The 22,350-nt window shown below is 38.7% G+C and overlaps 1 protein-coding gene across 7 annotated transcripts in view; it reads right to left on the bottom strand.

Annotated features, from left to right (window-relative positions):
- Positions 1 to 22,350, bottom strand: part of KIF13A (kinesin family member 13A) — a 118,232-nt gene that overhangs the window by 63,387 nt on the left and 32,495 nt on the right. For all 7 annotated transcript variants that reach the window (XM_074575830.1, XM_074575831.1, XM_074575832.1 and 4 more), the window contains exons 3-4: positions 8,105 to 8,117; positions 1,229 to 1,289 (exon numbers count right to left, since the gene is read on the bottom strand). In XM_074575830.1, coding sequence (XP_074431931.1) covers positions 1,229 to 1,289; positions 8,105 to 8,117 — 74 coding nt within the window. The remainder of the gene's footprint in view (positions 1 to 1,228; positions 1,290 to 8,104; positions 8,118 to 22,350) is intronic.

Here is a 22,350-nt window from a genome sequence, read left to right as displayed (position 1 = left end):
GCCAAGACAGAAACAAGTTTAACTGGTTAGGGGTGTTTCTCTGGTCTATCTCTTCTCTGCGAGTGGGTTAGTGCCACGGTGCAGCTCGCACCTGCACACTCCATGGGGCCAAGATCTGGGTGCGTACCATCACCTCCTTCCACGAAAAGGAAACGGAGGTGTGCAGGCACAAAAGGAGCTGTTGTGTGCTCCAATGGCTCTGCCAGCGTGAACTACAAATATTGTGCCGTGTATCTGTTCAGTGCAAACACCTTTACTGGAAGATGAACTGAGGCAGAACTTTTTTCCTGAAGAAACTTATTGTTGCTCAGGCAAGCAAGAAATACAGCAGAATCTATGATCAAGTGCAACCTCGAAGATTTGGGATTTGATACCAGAGGCTACAGCAGTCAGACATATATTTTAACACAAGTACATGACAGTTCATTTATGAGACCACTGATCCCAAACTTTGAGATAATTAACCCTATCAACCATCAAGATTTCTTATGGGCCACAAAACTTCATAATATGAATGAATATCTAAACTGAATGCTATTTTTTTTCTCCTTTCCATGGACCAGAGCCTTGAAATCCCAGTGTTCAGAGATGTACTATCAAAACAAGTCCTCTTATAAAGTATGAGCATGCTAATACACAAATCCAGTTATGAGAAAACTAACCACTGGGGTTACAATCTTGTCAGGATTATCCAGCTTTTGGGAGGAAGGAGTCACAAAGCTGATCACTCAAAAAACAGTAGGGATCTGAACAACCAGACTATGAATGGCTTGAAAGACCTTAAATAACCACAACATCTGAGAACACGCTTTATTCCTCTCTTGTTCACAGGAACACAGAGCACTGAAAACACACACTTTCATCACCAGCATTAGTCAAAAGTAATTTCTGATGCAGAACTGAAATGTCATTTTAAGTGACAGAAACGATCCTCACAAGAGGTTCTTCCAGGGGAGGAGAAAAAAAAAGAGAACATTATAGCTTAGATGTAAAAGAAAAGCATCCCTCCTGAACAGTGCATTGGCACCTCCTTACAGCTTGCATTCCTTCTGAACTGAGGTGCTACACTCAGATGACTCAATCCCTGTGAAAATGAGAAGTCTGCTTTTGTAAAGACGACACTTGAGCATCACAGTACAAAACGCAAAAACAACCCACGAAGCAAAAGCCCAAGCTCTCATATGTTCTCAAATTATTTACCCTGTCAAATGTATGGAAAATAGTTTACCTGCGTATTTTGTGGTGTTTGATTCATCCATGGACCAGAAGCAGTGATCAAAGGCAAACACCTATAGAAGCACATAAAAAGACAAATGAGGAAGGAACTCTGGCTACAAGACATTTCTCTTAGAACAGTAAAAGTCCAAGACTGTTCAACTGCAGTTAGACTCTACTGTTTCTAGAGATCCTAAATCAGAACTGTAAAAAGGCTTCATTAGCAGGAATACTTTTGGGAAATCTTGAGAGTTGCAGAACTGCAATACTACTTTTCTAACTGTATTTTACACGATACAAAATACTGCTTACTGTATCCCTTAATACAGGCATCAAAACACAGCCAAAACCCAATAATTAGCTCCACCCCAGGAACTAATGCTGACAAAAGTTTCTGCCAGCAGTAATGAAACAGCATCGAAAGGACTCAATATACAGAACTTGGCGAGATGACTATTTAGCAGACATCAACACAAGACGCACAAAAGTTTTGCTACTTTTAAGCCTTAAGGAGCAAATAAATAGTATCAAATTAACTGCCTAAACTAAGAGTACAGCACTGGATCTCAGTAGAGGAAGCTTACAAATAGAAAATGTGGCTCTATTAGACAAGCTATGACAGCCTGCTGAAACGACAAGACTTAATATCACTTCAGTCAAGAGTTCCAGCTGATTAGAAATTGAATGAGATTCAATATTGTGCTCAGTGGGCTTGTGGACCTGGAACAGTGTCCTGTAAAACCACTTAACGCATTGGGATTTGATCCAAGTTACTTTTTTTCTGCACATCTGAGAACATCATGGTATAAACATTTAACGCTGTTGTTTTGACAGCTTTGTATCATCACAAACATGCCTTAAACTGCAGTATATTTTCCACATTTTACCATGGTAAACTGACTGTGGAGGAGTTAATGATATAGATTCTATTTATTTTTTTCTTTCAGGATCCCAAGAGGTGGGGAAAAAACCCAAACAGCCTTCTTTATTAAAACTTTGCCTGAGCCAAGATTTCTTTGCCCGGTCTTCTGACAGCTGATCTCCTCGGTGAGACAAACTATGCAGGTCAATGTAGAGCAAGAGCCACAGGCTCTATTAGCAGTAACATCAAATTCCCTGTGAGACAAACCCTGAAGTGAGGAAGAAGATGGATCGTTTCCTTTTGGCATCTGGGACTGCAGGACAACTTGGATTCCCTGCTATTGCAGAATTACTATGCAATCTAATCTACACTTACATTGTAACCTAACTCTTCCCAAGATGTCTGCTGCTGTAAATATTTCAGAAGGATAAAACCAGGTAGCACAGTAACCTCACCTTCTTCCCTTTCCCCCATCTTAATGCAAAACACATCGAATGGCCCGAGAGAAGACAAGATCTGAAACACAACACTTAGTCCACAAGAGTGAAATGAGTTCTGGAATTCCCTTCTAAAGGGAAAACAAACAAACAAAAATCCCCATAATAATAATCTAACAGGGAGGTCTGAGTCACTTACTGCAGCACAAATAGAAAGAGACATCTTCACAAGTCAGGACCTTCCCTGCTGTGACTGAGTCAAAGATGTAGTTTTGCCACTGAACTGCAAGCAAAATGCAGCAGTTACTTCACCTTATCTTCAGACCTCCACGTAAGTAGGGGGCATTTTAAATTACTTCCGTGCATTTGTTTATTGTACTTCAAATCTAAGCATAAAGAACTCTCTCTCATCAGTAAGAACACTCTAACCCTTTTCCTAACTTTTACAGGTCAAGAAATAGTGTTTTCTCACATTCCACTTCTACGGGGCTTGGTAACAATACCTAATCTCTATACGATCAAACACCAAGCAGTTCATTACAAAAGAAAAACCAATTGAAAGGATCCAAGTTTACCAGGTGCCCATTCTTTCCCCTTGAAACCAAGTATTTTCTGCAGTGGATCACACATCCTAGTTCAGAAAGGTCACCCAGCTACACATGCTCATCTGTAATTATTTAAATGTCAATAGACCAGTACTGTAAGCCAATTTAATCTATTGTCCTACACATTTTCCCCTTGGTTAACATGGAAAATCACTGACAGGATTATTCAGTGACTCTTAATTTAAACACTGATCTTGTAAAGAGACTTCACAAACTAAAATATGTGCTTGCAGCCAAGTGTTTCTCACAGAAAAGTAATTGCTGTTTTGATTTTTTTTTTTTTAAAGGCAAAAATTGGTCAGACTGATTTTTAAAAGTTCCAAAATGATTATGCAATAGGAAGAGTAAAATTCTGTCTCAAGATAAAACAAACGTAAATATAGCATTTTAGTATATTTTCATACTAAACATAAAAGGCCAGGACATAAGACTTAGGCTATTTATAAAATCTGCTCTGGAAAATTGCCAAATCCTTCTAACAGAACTAACAAGATCAAGTAAAAAAAAAAAAAAAAAAAAAAAAAAAACAGGAAAAAAAAAGTGGAAACTGCTGAGGCATGCACTATCTGCAAAACGTGTCAAGCAGCTACAGTAAAATTCCTTCTCTGTTAAAACAGGTGCGCAAAAATTTAAAACTACTTTGATTGCTGACGAAAAAAACAGTGAACTTGAACATTCCCAGCATCGATAATTTAAGGATGCACCAAACCAAAGCAATTTTCAGGACAATTCAGACCTTTGGGAAAACAGATTCTAAATGCAAGAATCAATAGAGTAAGAAATAAGGCGTACAAGAGCAAGAAACTTGGTCCCAATCAGTGAGGCTCTTCCACACACACATAACGAAGGTATTCTACAGGAAACGCCAGTAGGACAGTGTCCTGCCTGAAGAGTGACCCATTTAATCATCTTTTCTGTACAAAGATGACTCACTAGTTTATATTTTCCTGACCTCCAGTGCTGGAACTGCAGGACACGCAGTCCCAAGAACAGCACACAAGCATACCTGGGGTCAAGATACAGAACCTACACTATGAAAATACCCTCTAAATGTCATCTAAGGTGCTCTCTTCCTTGTCTGTTCTTCATTGATAATTCTTCCTTGAAAACCAAAATGGTGGGTATTTCTTTTTCTTTTGATAGGAGTATGCAGAATAATCATTATTTTCTTCTTATTTTTTCTCCCCAAGATCCATTTCCCTGAAGAAGGTATGAAACCCCCTGTCAATACGACTATCAAAGCTATCAGAAGTTCTGTTAACGCTAAAGTCTCAGACTCAACAGCCAATACTCAAAGTGGGCACTACTGGGTACCGAAAATGCCTTTTTAGCTTTTTAAAGGACACTCAAAAGCAAAAATCTTTATCAATTTATCAACCACATCAACCAACTATATCAAAACTACTACTGAAATGTATTTGAACAGACAGATCTGTGACACACAAATAGAACTTTTAAACTTCAAGCACCCTCTGTGAATTAGTTTTTAACTACATTTTGGAAAGTCTATTACATTTAAGTGTTTTAACATTAAAAAAAAAAGCCAATACGTTTTGTTTGAAACTTAAAAGTTTAAAATTGCTACCTGTATCTCCACTAAGATTTTCTGAACTTTCAGTTATTCTTCTAAGCATTTTGAGTAAGTCTCTATGACTATATGGACGAGTATTTCTGCTTTCCTACTGCTCTGATGTCAATTCCATAGCCACTGTACAAGGAAGCTTAACGTATTTTCAGAAGGCAAGCAAAATGGGAAAACCATGAAAAACAGGTACACACCTGCTTCAAGCATCTGCACAGGTGGGCATTCAACCACAAAGCAGACGTACGGCGTTGGCCGGTTCTCATAACCGGATGCAAAATTATTCTGGGCTTTTAAATTACAGAGGGAACTAACAAACAAGCCTTAAAACTTTCTTATTTTTGCAAGATTCTGTACGTCATCCTAACATCTAAAAGAGAGAAGAACCTGCCACACTAGGGTAGTAGCTTTTAAACTGCAATTTTTTAATGGAGCTAAAAGACCAACAATGTAGGGTTTTTCTCCCAGCTCTATTATTGCAGTGTTTGACAGGGCACAGTATTTTCAGTCTGAGCGGTACGACAGTTGGAAAAGAGACTGGACGTTGTATTTTAGACATCTAGAGATAGTCAAGTAACAGAGTTGCAAGTAATGTAATGTGACTCACCAGGACAGATCTTGCACAATTGGAAGTCCACAGAAAAAGAGGTATATGAACTTTAGTATGTACTCATTGTATACTCACTATAAGAATTTTAACTTACAAACATTACAGCATAAACATATAAAAATGGAAAGTTATGAGAAAGAATTAGCCAGGAAGTGCTAGATCCTGGTACTACTGTATCCAGAGTCATTGTAAGGGTGCACGTTACCCTAGGTAAGAGAGACACACACACAACCATTTCTAGGTTAAAGACAACAATACTCAGAGTGTTAAAAACTATTAGAAATTAAACAGAAGACTTGTTCTGGTAACCACAAAGTTTAGGTAAAAAAAAGAGATCCAGGGCTTTGATTCAGATTTCTTCAGCAAACACCTATAGCAGTTTAAAACAGCTGTTGGTTATTATTTTGCTAACGAGGCAGCTAGAGGCTATGGCTTCCACAGCAAAACAGTGATGCAGGTCCATGCATCCACCACCTCAGTGAAAAATCTGTGGTTTTGTCCCAAATTCACCTGTGTCTTAAAATAAGATTGCAGATTTTTAAACAGCAATTATGCCTTACTGCTGCAAAGCAGTAACTTCTCACAGAATCAGAAGACAGTCAAAGGGTATTCAAATTTTAAATAGCCAAACCAATATTCTGCAGAACCCTTTTTAATTAAAGCCCTAATCAACATCTTGAGGAATTAATAATTTTAAGGCTTCACGCATGCAAGTATACTTATGTGAACTACTTACAGGTAATGAGTACCATATCCAATATTAACTGCTTGCCAGATCAAAACAAATGACATAATTAGTTTAGAAAGGAGTCTAATTTCACATTCATTATTAGTTGTTGTGAAGCCTAATCCTTGGTATGGACTAGACAGAGTCTGGGGCTTCCAGCATTTAGCAATGTATTACCCAGACCTAACACAATCCCTAACATACTGGCTGTGTAGCTATAAAATACTGTAAACACATAGCTAACATTTAATAGCCATTTCCATCTGACCAACAGATGCCCAATCATGGGAGGTTTTTTTAGCGCAAAAAGTTGTGTTGGACAGGTGTGGATATGCCTCACATGAATCTCAATGAAGCAGTCAGTCTGACATGTAGGGTGACTTACAGGGCTAACTACAGGTTGCTAAAAAGAAAAGCAAGGGGAGAATTTTCATTCAGCAGTTCCTACATCACAGAACCATAGAAAGGTTAAAGTTGGAAGGGGCCTTGAAGATCATCTAGTTCCAACCCCCTGCCATGGCCAGGGATACCCACCTCCCACTAGACCAGGCTGCTCAAAGCCTCATCCACCCTGGCCTCAAATCCCTATTACATTACATCCCTATTACAACTGCTGATGGAGTTAAGTGATAAAGGAGACATATTAGGAAATGGCAAACAAAGTCTACACTGGTAAGCTTACTGTAAATGCAAGCCATTAAAGAACTGAAGAAGAAAGAAGTTGGTCACAGTATGAAAAACACAAGACCTACCACAGTGGAGAAAATGTGAAGGCAGATGAGGGTACAGCTCACAGAACAGAACAACCACTCTACCTTTGTCACAAAATTACACTAAAAGCCCAAGATTACTAATAAACACCATGTTTGTAGAAATAGCAAAACACTCTAATATCCTTATATACCGTTTCCTATCACAGCTTCTGAGCTACCAAGTTTAAGTGGGATCACAATTCATCCACAGCTGATTGATAAACTAGCTCATTAACCTAAAGATAAAGAAACTTCAAATATTTATGAAATTTCATTAAAAAAAAAACAACGTAATTTGAAGATCAACTACATGCTGTACCCTAGAAACTGTATAAGTGAAGAAACATCCAAATCTCATATCACATCTTTACAAACTCTCAAAGCCTATTTCCACTGATGGTAATAATCATTTTCTGCCTCAAACTGATAAACATTTCACACAACACCTTTTTCGGCATTACAGCTCCAGGATGTTAATGACCACCTATATACCTAACAATAATGCAGCATATATGCACAAGCCTGCAGCTGTTATATTTTTGTCACAGAAATGCAAGGCCATAATTATGCTTTTACGCAGTGTCAAGAATAACTTTGTCTGCCTATAATGGAACATGAATGATGTACTACAGAAAATGAAGGCCCTTGTAAGACAGTTTTTTTGTGAAATTACAACAAGGAGGAGGTTTTTTTGCTTTTTTACAAAAAAAATTAGCAGTGATCAACCTTTTTCTTGTATTAGCTACATTAACTGAGCTTGACAGAAGAACTTTATTAAATACTTTCAAAAAACCTGCAAAACTAAAATCCAGGTCCAGGGGAAAAAAAAATAAAACTACAGCATACTATTTTAAACTGTAATATCAGTGTTATTCATTTGCATCTGCTGTGACCTTAAATCACTCTTATTTTTTTTCCAAAGATGATTATTTCAATTCACGTTAAAATAGCTTGTTCCATTCTTCCCTCCCTATTGGGAGCAATACACATAATTTACTGACAGGATGTTTTCCTCTGACACTCAAAGAAATTATTCAAAACAATAGATATTTAAATTTTTTATATATATATATATATATATACACCCACGTGCACACACGTATAAAATAGATGTCTGAACTATGAAGTAGGCAGGTATCCATATAAGACTGATATATAGATCAAGCAGTAAGTATGAGCAATAGATTATTTTTTTTAATGTATTTGCCTTTATTAAAGCTGTATTGATCACATACTACAGGAACACGCCCAATATTTCTGCACTGCTCAACATTTTCAAGCAGACACAAATGCAAAAAGAGACAGAATACTTACCTTAGGTGGTTTTCTTGATGATTGGCAAAAAAAAATAATCAGCAACGATGATGAGAAGTACGAATACATCAGTCACATAAAGGAAAGGAAGCAAAGAAAGAGAAAAGAAACAAAGTCAGTGTACATCATTATCATAATCTGAACTTTTTGTAATCCACAATGTATTTAAGAAAAATCAGGTCAGAAAATATTTATATGATACACCGCAGATTTTTAACCAGTAATTACTTAATTAGTAATACAGCCCCACATTAAAAAGAAAGGAAAATGTCAGATTCCTTATAGGTATAAAAATCTAACAGCCCTGAGTTCCAGAAGGAAGACAAGCATCCGTTTTCTTTGCCGTGGAAGTCAAAACACAGCCCATCTTTTGTGGCAAACAAACTGAGCCTGCAAACCGGCAGACCAAGGTGCCAGGGTTAAGCCCCACTGACTTCAGCAGTGCTACACAGGCAAGACCAAGGTAAGAGTCACACAAATGTTTCTTGTAGAGATTATAGAAGTGTGAAGAAAAATAAACCTGCGTTTTCCCTAGCCACGGAAAGTCTACACAGAGCATAGGAAGCCAACGCAAAAAACACCATTACCCTTCGCACACGACTCCAACGAGCGCTTTCAGAAATAAAGCGGAGACAAGAAACCCCCAAACTAAAGACACCGGCTCAGAGTACTTCAACTTGTCCTTAAATGCTTTTATGCTTATGCTGGCGGCCATATAGTAAATTAAAATCAGTGTGGCTTTTTTTGGTGGGATTGATTTCAAGAGAGATTGCTGCCCTGTCTCACTGTGCAGCCCTGCACTCACTAATGCCGTTGCAAGAGAGAAGGTAAAAACATGGTGCAGAATTAGACTGACTTAGGCCATTCATGAAAACCACAACCTTAGGCATATGTTTAAATTAGGTATTGAAATAAGCCTGAAGTGACACAGAGAAGAAGTTTCCACTTGCTCTTTACATCATGAAAAAAAAAAAGGCAATACAAATGTAGATGAAGAGAAAAAACACAAGCAGAAAGGTCTAAAGACAAAACAGCACAAGCACAGAACACAGTAAGGTTTATAAGATAAGGATACGGATGAAAGGTCTCTATCTACCCGACAGACCCACTACACAAAATTCAAAAAAATTAAGAGGCTCCAGTCACAGTGCAGAAACAGATGGGATGAAGCCATGCTTTCATCTACCAGACTACACATACTAACTCCACCAAGTCAAAGCAGGGGAAAAAAAAACCACCAATACTTTGTGCAGTTTTCTTAGCAACCCACAATACAACAGCTCAGCAAAAAAAAAAGCTGAAGGGAAGCAAATCCACAAACACATCCTTACGCAACCTCTTCTGCCTACTCTCAGCTCATACCTTAGATGACACGTCTGCCTAGACCAGAAGTTACACAGCTGGTACACGGTACTGGTATAACGCAAACATATTTTGCCTCAGAGCCAAACCACTCACTGCAGCCTTACCCTCTCATTAACGGTGGCTACACCGGCTCAGCTCGCAGACAGCTCATGTCCAGGTGGCTCAGAACTTGCGCAGAACATGCTCTTATCTAACTGAAAAATACATTTAGCTGTACCTCGAATGTTTTTCACTTCAATTGATTTTCAGGTGTGATGAAAGTCCAACATCATCAGCTTGTCTAGCCAGAGCTCCAGCACCAGCTCTAAACTTCCTATTCCTACTTGGAAGAGAAGTTTCTACCGAAGGAAGTAATCTAAGGTTTTTTGTAAAGCTCTTAAATACATTCATATTTTGAAAAATAATTCCAGAATACATCAGCCTTCCTAGGGAATTCCTGATAGACTGCTGCAGAGGCTCAGCATAAGCCCTACACAGTTTAATTGAAGTAAACACCATCAAGAATTTTATCAACTGTTTTTTTCTGGTATCATTCTTACAAGCCCCGATTGGAAAAGGTACAGAGCATCACTGAAGTAAACAAATGGTTTGACACAGTTGTTTTTGGTTTTGTTTTTTTTTTAATATATTTACTTAAGCAATGCAAGCCACTACCTTTTAGGAAGTTTCCTCTTACTTTCCTCTGATCCACATTTTAAGAAAAGCACAATAGCAACTTTTCAAACCACTGGTGCGCAGCAGAGCTTCCCAGTTGGAAGATCGTCACTGATCTCCTGGATTTCAAAGCACAAGGAGCTGCAGCTTCTGGCCATATGTCACATCCTACTGCTCCAAACTCTTTGTCTATTAAGACCAAACTATCAACTCCACAAGTGACCTGCTAGCATCACCAGCAGCAACATGATCAAGGGCCTCTGGAGTAAGTCAGCTCTCAGGACAGATTTTTTTTTAAGCTATTTGGAAATTCCAGCTAACCAAGTCGGTGTAATCATTATCCTGGCAGTCGTTCAGATGGAGACACTCCGGAATACTTTCTTCAATCAAAGGACTCAGATGAATAAATAAAAAACAGTTTACAGTTTATCAGAAATCACATCTGTATCAGCTTAGAGATGTGCCATAAAACCTGCATTAGCCTCAATCAATTTTTTTTTCTTCGGTTTTTTGTTTTGCTTTGTTTTATTTTTAATATGTGCTTCGTGGTTTCTTTCCTTTCCCAGAAACCAGCAGCTTTCAGCTTCATAAATAATTGGACTTGTCTCAATTTTTGCCAGACACTGACCGTACAAATGTGGTGATTCAGTGTCACAGCTGGGGTGGGGAGTGACGACGACAGGACAGAGAGCGGATCACAGAGATACCATTAAAATTTTTATTTCCCAGAACTTTTAATTCCATGTCTCATCATCCATGGTGTCAATGATAATGCACAGGCATACCTTCTGAATGACAACATCATCTCCTCTAAAGCAGACAGATAGTACACTTCAAGAAATTATCACAGAGTTACCTAACCTTCTAACGCATCTGCACAACAGCAGATTTTGGTTTAACCTGACGAAGGGGATCTTCCGTCTGCACACTCAGATGGAAGACTGACTTTTCTCACATGCCTAGAACTCAAAACCAAAGTACATACCACCAAGAGTCTGAAAAATATTCTCACAGGTCAGAGGAAAAATATGAATTTCAATGACCACAAACCCCACTGAGCTTCCAAACTTCCTCCTGCCTTTGTCCTTAAGCCATCATGACTTTAGTAAAATTTCACTAGAAAGATTTTCTGAGCACATTTTTACGGTGCAGTACACGTGCCGAGGTCTGTTCCCAGAATCTGCTCAGGCTTTATCTTTCACAACAGTATTAAGCCTCTCCTGTCCTGCTTGGCTAACACGCACCAAGACCATAGAATGTGCAGCTATCTCAAATTTTTATGTAGATGGAGAAAACCAATTTCTAGAAAGCTTTGTGCTAATGCAAGCATGTTTTTTCCCCTATTGTCTCTTGCAAAAACTAAACCCATAACGCTTCTTTCATTTGCTAAGAGAATTAATTCACAAAATACCAGTTCTAATGTTCTATACTAGTACATGAACGAGAAGTCATCCTCACTGCATCCACACTACTATCTACCCACCGCCTGCGACAGCATATGATGAGAGGAGTGTGTTTTTCTAGTAGTTTAACAGCAGCAAAGGTTGTTTCTGCTGTGTTTTTTTTTAACTACCTACACTATTTTACAGGAGTCTCCTTTGTCATATAAAAATTTCATATAAACTGGCATTACATATTCTGACTAGAAAACTAGTCCCATGCAACAGGAAGCAACAGAAGACACTCTTGCACTATGAGTGTACACAATACTGTCATCTTAAAGACTTAATCATTTTCAGAACTACACCTGGTTTCTGTCCCTTAGTGAACGTTGTTAGCATTCCCAACCAAATGTCACTTCTACCACAAGGAAAAACGTTTTATACATAAAAAAACTTGGAAGAATTGGTTTTTCTCCCCTTTTCATATAATGGGGTTTCATCACCCCACCAACCCCCCCCATCAAGAATGTCACCTTCGGTAGGGACACTTATGTTTAAAAATGAGAATGGAGGTGTAAAACCAGGTACTCCACATAGAATGACATAGAGGAACAAAGCATCTTTGAAAAACAGGTCTTAGATTCTCTGGAACAACACCCACACATCCCAATTCATCTCCAATTCAGCTGTGCTAAGAAGCCAAGTAGGTCACAATTGTACTATAATTATGGCACATTTTGGGAAGTATTTGGTGGATTCTTTTACTTTCTCACAATTAGTTAATGAGGACGAAGCAATCATAACCAGCTATGTTAAGTAACCACCCATAGCACCTACAGCAGATGATGAATGAACCACGTGGCTTTGCAGCTTGCTCTTCTAAGCTGACTACACCAGAAATCATCACTTAAGACACTGAGTCTGAAATACCTTTTTGCTCTCATCACATGTGCAACCAGAGCAAATTCATGGTACTCGTTGTTTTCCCAAATATATAATTAAGTGTCCACATGCAGCGGCTACATAGTCATCAATGCACTCCTCAGGATCACTGGTCAAAAGTAGTATTACAAGCAACTACCAATACACTAGAAAAGGGAGAGAAGTCTTCAGGCTTTTATGTGATGAGTTCAAAAAACAGTCTTCCTTCTTTCCTCTGGAAGCACATAGATCAGCAAAATGAAAAGATCATCCTGACAGATAAAAGGAATGTTTTTTACTTTTATTTTTGAGCTCTCTTTAACAGCATTTGACAATCACAGTTTCCAAAATTTGGTTTCCACATATTCCTCACATGCTGTTTATTCTTTTGAGAATTCTGCAGTACTAGAAAATTAATGAGTTCTTTGTACAAGTCTACAGCCTTTTCCCAGCTACATCAAGTCACAACAAGTTATAGAACTTGTTACGCTTTTATGCATATGCAAGGATGTAGTTTTGTGCTCTTCCCCTCTGATTTCAGCATGATCTCTTCTCTCACCACTGCTCCAGTATCTTTGGAATCTAAAGACCTGCTGTTCAAAACAAGTATTAAAGTATTTTTGGAGTGTTTTTTAATTTTGTTTTGTTTTTTAAATCAGGCTGTCTTACAACTCGGGCTGAGAATATCACCAGCAGTGCATGTTTGCCTCGCTCAAAGGCAGAGTGCAAGGGAACAAACCAGTGGTAGGACCACCATAAGAAGCATGCCTTGTTTTACTCCATCAAAGTAACTGCACTGTTTATCCACAAATATAAGGCTTCCAGAGTGGCTGCAGCAGAGGCAGCAGACATTCAACACTCCTAACTGCAAACAATGTAAATTATGTAGAAGCAAAGAGATGATGTTTCTCCTGTCCTTCACAGTAAGATCATGCAGCTCTACGACCCTTTCTTGTCTCATGGTTTATCAGTGCAGGCTGTTACTTGCAGGCTTGATACCAAGCATCTTAAAAAGCATGCTTATGTATTATTAATGGACACTGTACTAAACAAGAGCACCAATCTAGAAAAAGATCACCGTTTGCCACACTAACAGTTTCAGGTGATGATGTACTGCAACTACTGGCAGTACACACCATTTTTTCTACAAAGAACACAGAAAACGGACATGTATTTGCCCATTTTCCCCTTCCATTTTTTAAATGCAGAAGAAGATCAAAGGCAATGTCAGGGGCAGTGCCCTGAAGGGGAACACTTTTGTGTCCTACCTTTGTGCTTGGCTAGGGCACCTCCTGCAGAGCTCCCTAATGAAGCTGGCATCATAATTCGATACTAGGAATCCTGGCAGAGTTACTTTACATACTGTATGAGCACACATACATACACAAATATAGATATTTAGTTATTTTATATTCTTGCATAAGGTGGGCAGCACATGCCCTGTATCTGTTTAATCCTCCTACCCAGCGAAAGGCTGTTCTATAGACAAAATAATCCTTTGAAGAATAGTAAGAGAAAAGCATTTTAACAACTAAAGCAATTTGAGCAAGTGCCTGCATAATAAGGTAGAAGCTGATCATAATCAGAAACACCACCAGAAACAGATGCATACTGTAAAAATAGGTTGTTCTCTCACGTTTTATGGAAACAGCGTATGAAGTAGCTGTGCTACTCACTGCAAACCTACCACATGCAAGAGAGGAAAGTCAGACACTGAAATCAGAATGACAAATGCTGCAGTGCAAGTTAAACTACATAGACACTACAGTAGCAGCGTGTCAAAAAAGAAATCTAGAAAATGCCTGGATATTTCACCATACCAGGGTTCCATTCCAAGAACTTAAGGTTCGTTCACTACAGCAGTGATGAACTACCAAAAAAGAAAAAAGGTACCACAAATTATGAAACCAACACAAGCTCATTAAAATAGGTGAAAGGCATTATATTCTGAAATTTACAAGACAGAAAATAGAAGTGACAAGAAGTGACAACTGCCCTGGAACACCACTAGTCCCTAACTTACCTTCACTCCCCAGGTCTCAATATTTTTATTGCCCAAGGCATTATTATTCCAATGCCAGCAACTTGTTGACATGAAGTTCAGGTGGTTCTAACCTTTACACAGAAGCCTTGGTGTTCATGTAAAAACAATTTCTGCTGACAGGCTGAAAAAGGGCTGATACCTGTCCTACATGCAAGAGCATGCCACTTTGCAAACAGCGATCAGCTTAGGAAAACAGTCACCACCCATAAGCAGAAAGATTAATCTATCACTTTGCTATAAAGTTCACTACAAAAATTTCCCTGTCTGTCCTACCCCATAAGCTTAAAAAAAAAGTCATCCAATTTCAGTTACTTTGCTTAGTTTCACTGAAACGGCAGAAACTGACTAAAATTGTCATTCTGTTCTGTGATAAAAGAGCTCTAAATCAATCCTGACTGCTGAGACCCTGTCCAGAATCTACCACATAGATTTATTTTATTTATTTATTTACCACAGATAATTTATTTTCCTCAAGTCTTTAATCATACTCATTCAAAGCTTATCCAAGATTCTAGTTATTGTAATAAAAGCTTGCTACCCCTATGAGAAGTACAGCATAACCACAAACACAGGTATATTAAGCTTGTTTTTGTTAACATCCAATGAGCCTCATAACAAAATGTAATACTTTGCAATGCAGTTCTACCTAGTGATTCCTACTAGGGGTAGTTATTTCACGAAGTAGTCCTGGCCCTCTTAAAACTGATGCTTTTTCCGTCCTCTCAGTAAAACGCAACACGAAAGAATCTAAACAAGGGGATTTTTACTAGCTAATCAGGTTCAGAGGGATGAGGAAAAGGGGGAGGGGAGAAAGAATATGACCTCAGAACCCAAGATCTGCTAGCCCTAAAGACTAGTCTCAAGTGAATGATTCTTAGCCTGAATGCAATGAGACTGCTGTCAGGGCAAACACAGTCTATTTCTGGAAAGTACGTGGAAACACATGCTAGAAGTGGTAATAAAGTTACCGTGGCATTTATTAGGTACCCATTATTCTTACTCGTTTGCATTTATTACTGGCGCTCTCGAGGAGAAAAACACCCCAAGCATTAGCTGGCATTTCAACTCTCTGCACAAACTCTATTGCGACTCTCACACCCAACCCACCAGTCACTTGGGTTAGGTACTCCCAGCTATTAACTACCTTGTAAGTCTCCAACGTCAATGGAAAACATTCCCTTTCAACGCTACCGCTCCTTAGAAATTCCTTCAGAAATGCTGCCTGTAAGAACCATCAAAACACTAGGCTGCACTGAAGATACACCCCTTCTGCAGGTACTGCTCAAAGCTATCTAAAAAATACACTCCTATTTATCACTATATACAGTATTTATTGCAAGAGATCACCTTCAAAGGCATGTGAAGAAGTTTGCTAAGCAATGTAGCATTTTGTAAATTAAATTCCACTTTGTTAGTTTGCCTGTTCAAAACTCAAGCATTACAACTTGCTACAAAGATGAAAAACAATTAGCAGCTTCGTTCATGAGGATCAAGACAGAAGATCTCTAGTCAGTGGAAAAACCATACAGGAAAGAATGAAACTGTAGGTGTTAACTGAGTAGCTGGATCTGAACCTTGATTTTAACACCTTATATTCCTCAATAAACAGGGTGAAAAAAAAAAAAAGAAAAAAAAAGTCACTCTTTGCTGTGAGGTAAGCATATTCTTTCTTATTCAGTCAGGACAAGGATACAGTTGAGAAGTTTCTGAAGATACATGTGCAACAGTCCTGACCGTGTGTTCAGGCTGGACAACAGACAAGAACCCCCAAGTCTCACTGTAACATTCCTTTACCACAACAGGGAAAATTATCATTCAAATTTCATCTACTCTTTGTTACTAATGAGATTTCAAGAGAGATGCTAATTGGGCATGACACTTCATCCTTTCCCACCGCTCTGCAAATGTATGTTAGCATTCTTTACATATAACTACAGTATGAATAAGCTAAGACTAAGCAAAATTCACAAATTACTACTTTCTTTTCATCCTAGCATGCCGTTTCTAGTGACTTGAGTACTAAATTAACTGATCAGAAAGAAAATACTGTTCATTAATTTGTAGTCGAAATTAAAACTTCCCCGGGTTTCATGACAATCAATTTCCATCACTTCACTAATAAGATTTTGCAGAAGAAAGTCTATGTCACCTGCTTTGGTGACTTTGAGATTACATTATTTGCTTTAACAGACAGCGTTAACAACTGCTACCATTTGCCAGGAAGTAGACACTATGCAGAGAAAGATGATGATGATTCATGGGATAAAAAAGGTTTATTGTGTGGAACAATACACCAAGAATGTAAACTCAAATCAACTCTACATAAATAGACAAAGTGAATAAGGTCTCCTGAGTTGTTGCAGGACCAACACCTAGAAGTACCAAGGAGACTTTATTCTCATACAGAATTCATACAAGTGAGATCTCTAGAGATCTCTTCACTGATCTCTACAAAGCTTAGGCAGTAATCTAGTTAGCTTTAGTAACCTAACATGCCATGAAATGAACCACAAAAGCTACCCAAAGTCTAGAAAAATTCTTCACAGCATGTGCTCCAAGTTTATCAGTTAACAAAAACAGAAGAGCTGCCAAGGCAGCTAACAATCTTCACAAAGAGAAGACATCAAGAACCAAGTTACTGAACCTAGCAGGGAAAGGCACATCCTGAACTCATTACTAGGATCTGAGAATAGATAATTTCCAGCAGACAAGGAGGGCAACAGCAATGGCACGGACAGATTTTCTACCTGAGGGCTTTAGACAGAGGTTAGATACCTTTCTGGTAGATACCAGAGAGGTAAATGACTTACTGGGCTGAATACCTTGTCAGGAAACACATCCTATACAACATGGGAGGCGAGACCAACAAAATTTAACAGGCTCCCCCGTCCCCGGTGACCTGTGAATTTGTTGTGACAATTTGTATTAACATTATGTTACTTTGAGCCACATTTTTTAAAAATTTATTTTTTTTTTTTAACAGCAAAGCCTGAAGGCAAGACCTCTCTAGCAGGCATTATGTTATGTATGTAAAAACATGCACTTGGTAGTAACGACAACCACCCCCTCACCACGTGCCATACAGCAAGACATAAACGAGAGGAGTGACGAACACTCCAGGATTCTATGCAAACACTGCAACTAGCATTGCGGAAAAATAAACAAGACCCCTAAATTTTCCTAGACTGAAAAATGAAGTATACACACTGCTTATGTACAACAAAATAGGAAATATTTAGACCTGTAGCAACAATAGGAGTCTAATATCTTTGCAGGTTAAAAAAACCCAAACAAGTATCATTTTATGACTGGAATAGATGACTGTTAACAGATCACAGAATAAAAGACCAAAATGTATTTGAATCCAGCATTAAGCAAATTCTTTTTCTAGATCTAATTGAATCCTAAATGGTTAAATTAATGTTCTTAAGGAAGCCTGGCTTTATATGCTGGAGAATAACAGAATCAGGAAAAAATTAAAAATTTTTTAAAAAGCTAAAAGTCAGCGACTGGTGCATTTTTCCTGTGAGGAGAGGCTGAAAGACCTGGCACTGTTCAGCCTGGAGAAGAGAAAGCTCACAGGGATCTCATCCCTGACATGCCTTACACCTGAAGGGAGGGTGTAAGAAGACAGAGCCAGGCTCTTTTCAGTGGTGCCCAGTCACAGGACCAGAGGCAACGGGCACAAACTGAAACACAAGAGGTTCTCTCTGAACATCAGGAAACAGTTTTTCACTGTAAGGTTGGATGACTGAGCGCCGGCACAGGTTGCCAGAGAGGATGTGAAGTCTCCCTCCTTGGACATACTCAAAAGCCGTCTGGACATGGTCCTGGGCAACAGGCTCTAAGTGGTCCTGCTTGAGTGAGGGGGTGGACCAGGTGACTTCCAGAGGTCCCTGACAACCTCAGCCCTTCTGTGAAAAATGCTAAAATAATTTCTTTTTTAAAGATACTGTGGCATAGAGCAGTAGCATGAACATTAGTATAAGAGATGATCTGCAAGGTTTGTGATTCAGGAATTTGTAACACTTACTATCATTCCAGACTTGTGTCAACTAAAAAAAAGTCAATAAAAACTACCTCTAAAAATTCTTAGATGGTGTGTTCCCCACATCAACCCATACATCTCATTTTCATGGAAAGAAATTTTCAACATGAAATACAAAATTTGTGGCAGCCCAGCAACCTTCAGTTTGGGGTTTCACACTCCAAAAACATACAGTCAGTCTGCTACGAAGAATATTACTCATTGTGCCCATCAAGGGATGTTATAGACATGGACTGGCATACAGGTTTCACCTACTGATTTTCAGTGAACAAGCTTGGACAGCACTACTTTAACATCACAGTAGCAATTTTTAGTTTGCTCTGGCAAATAAAGAGGGTTTAATTTAACCTCTATTTTCTTTAGTTCTAAGCAGATGGTCGCAGTCAATTACTAAGAAAGCGATGGCTCTGTACAGCTCCAGTGCAAATGAAATGCTTGGAGACAAACCCTGAACGCAGTAAGAGTCAGAAGCCATAAGGTACAAATACAAATAATTCTTCACAAAAAAAAAGTTTGCATGGGCAAGTCAGAAATATCATAAGTGGTTAAAACAGATAAAGCTGATTTTCTGGTGACTTTTTTTACATACAGACTCTGTCTATGAAGTTAGATGGATACAGCTTTGAAATGCCCCAGCGGAGAATGAGTTCACAGCTAAATGCAGGCAATTGTAGTGTATCATTGAAACTCAGAAGAGGGGCATAATTTATAATTATTTGTTTTGTTACAGTAGACTTCATTTTAACAATACACACTAAAGAGTTGGCCTCTGTCCCATAAAAATTGCAGTTTTTTCGAAAACAAACAGCAATGCTACAGTGTAAGTCAAAAGTAAGATTCCAGATCCAGTATTGCAAGCAGCTCTCATTATAAGAAATGTTGATTTCAAAGAATAAACATGGACACACAAATCACAGGATCACAAGCTCAGCTAGAATGCCATTTTAGTGAGCATTACAAGTTAGCATAAGAGAAACAGAAGTCATCTCAGACTTCTTAGACATTGATGGTTTTTAAGAAAGTCTAGAAAGAGGTCACAATATTATGGTGCAAAAGTCATTAATATGATCAAAGAATTAGCAAAGAACTGAAATGGATTTTCAGTATTTCCTGAAAAGACAGAAACAGAAAATGAGTTATGTCTATTCTTACAGCTAAGAAGTGAGATCACATCTGCCAATACACGTGAACTGGCTGAATAAAGCAGTAACACAGAGCGCGGATCTCCAGGTCATATAGTATACAACTGTCACAGGCACCAACACCGTAAAATCTTTTGAGATGGAGCCTGAACAATTCAAAGTGAGTTATGTTGTTCTGCCTCATGGAAGGCTATTCATTCTCCTGCTGTCCAGAAAGCTTTGCCGATGTGTAATATTGAAGAAATTTAATCACATTTATTTGTTCTTGTACCAACATTGTCCTGTAATTTAACACTTCAACCTAACACAGCTTTCTGCATATACTCTCACATGTTATGCTTCCCTCCTAGCTCTAAGTACATTCTATGTAGGTTTTGCAGTCCTCTAGCCATCTTAACTTCAAATCAGATTGAATTTATGTTTCTTAAAACACAGTGAAACTGAAATGTAGAGAATATTCCAAAAGAGGTTCTAGCAAGCATTTTTTAGAATGGCATTGTTCCTATGTTCTGTTTGTACATTTTTATTTAAACAGTTTGGAAAACATGAACATTCTTAGAAACAAAAATATTTTTGCATAGAAAGCATAACTCTTTAGCCTTTGCTATATTCCTACAGTACTCTTGAAGATGCATTGCCTAGGTCTTCCGTGTATTGCAAACAGAAGAATTATGACAAATTTCAGTTTGCATTAGAGATCAGAAAGAAAGGAGGCGGCAAGAACCATAGAAATAGCTTTAAGTTTTGAAAGCTGAAGAACTCCATTCGCTAGAAAATTCTTTCTGAGAACGTCTTAGAAACAGAGAAAGGAAAACTTTGAAAGCAGAGATTGTATCTTTAATTAGGCTGCAGGTGAAATAGATTTATCTCTGCGGGGGATGAGGGAGGAGAAAAACAGGTAGGGTTTCAAGTGTATATGCTGGGTTTCAGGTCTGAGGCAGAATGAGTAAGCTTCAGACTAACACACACTGGCAACAGTTGCCCTAAGAATACCGCACTGTAATTGTTCAAGAGGCAAAGCCAGTTTAAGAAGTTTCTGCTCTTCTCCAGCTTCTTGTTCCCCGCTCCACGCCACAGTCTGTCACATTCAGCCGTTAACTCTGTCAAACACGCGGCAAGGGGTTTTGAAGTGTCAGGGAGGAATGTTAGCTTGCTTTGCCATTCTTTAGTTTAAAAATTCACCAATTTGGTTTACAGAATCAGAAACCGGCTGTACCAATGCAGGGAAATGCGCACAGTAAATGTCAACATGCAATTTGGAACATTCCTTCTGTTGTTCACAGACGTACAGAACTCTAACCATACTCCCTTCCCCTCCCCAACTGTCGTCTTCTAGACAAAAAACTTCTCACTTATTTAATGGTTCCTCATGTAAAAGTGGTCTGTAAGCAGCTCACCTCCCTTACTGCCATTCTCTGCTTCTTCCTAGTTCCAGCAGACCTTTTTGAGACAGGAGCGCCAAAATAAAACGTAGCAAAGATCATGTTGTAGCTGCACAGAGACACAGAGTTCCCTCCCTTGTTCCCTGCCCTTTCCCAATATGATTCCCTGGCAGGTCGTAATGGTCCCTTGCTGTTTTTCACCCATTTGCTGAGAACTAATCTGCTGTTTCCCTTGAACGAGCATAACTCCAAGATGATTCTCCTGAGAACAAGGAGTCCAGAAACCATGGCTGGGTACATAAGGTCAGAAGAGCTTTGCATTTCATAGCAAGTTTCATGTATCCTTTTATCAGCCAGCCACAACCCATCTGAAGGTCCTCCCACAACTTTCTGTGGCTGCCACGATCTAACAACAGCAGCAGCAGCGTACTGGTGCCAATATATTCTGTCATACCAGTATTGGTATATACCATACCATACCCTTCTCCAGTCCATTTATAAAAGAAGAAATACCAGACCAAGCAGAGACCTCTTCAGGACTCCATAGGAGATGTACAGGGGTGGGGGAGAAGGTTTTAGTTGGACGTGTGGCTCATCCCTACTGAGACTGTGATTTTTATTAACCAAGAAAAAAATCAAAAGTCACAGTCCGTGGGTCATGACTGGCTTCTTGTCCTTCAAAACACTTGAAGCACAAGTATCAGTGCTTTGTTAGCTTAAAATAACTCAATGGAACCTATGAAATTATTTTGAGTCTTGAATCATCCAGAAGTCTTTGTACAAAGAGGCTAAGGAAACTTGCAGAAACAGTACGTCCCTTCCAAAGGGAATAAAATTGTGCGCAAGACCTTAGCTAAACTATCCACCCAATACCATTCATGTAGGAATTGCTGAAAAGCATTGTAAAAATAATGAAGTCAGACTCCTAAAAATGCTATCAATACTTTTGCTAGACATTAATTTTTTTTATACTAAATTAATAGTGTTGATAAGTTAACTGCAGAATCCCTTGATCAGCTCTCTCTAGTCATCTGAAATGATGCCATTACTAACACATTTACCATTGTTTCAGAAGAAAGAGTTGCGGATTTAAAAATGCAGCAATTCGTAAAAAGGCAATAAAAAGGTCCAAAACCAAAATGACACTACTGAGTTGTGAAATACAGCAAAAACATCCTTCTGCCTTAGCGTCTGTCTGCACAGCATCTAAATCTAAAGCTCGGGACATGAAGCAATATTCAGTACATTTAAAAAAAAAAAAAACTGTTGCAAACAGATTTGTGCCATCATCCAATTCAAAAGCTGCAT

This window comes from Larus michahellis, chromosome 2 (genome assembly GCF_964199755.1).
Source record: "Larus michahellis chromosome 2, bLarMic1.1, whole genome shotgun sequence".
In the NCBI taxonomy this organism is placed as follows: Eukaryota; Metazoa; Chordata; class Aves; order Charadriiformes; family Laridae; genus Larus; species Larus michahellis.
This window is presented reverse-complemented; position numbering and strand designations above follow the sequence as displayed.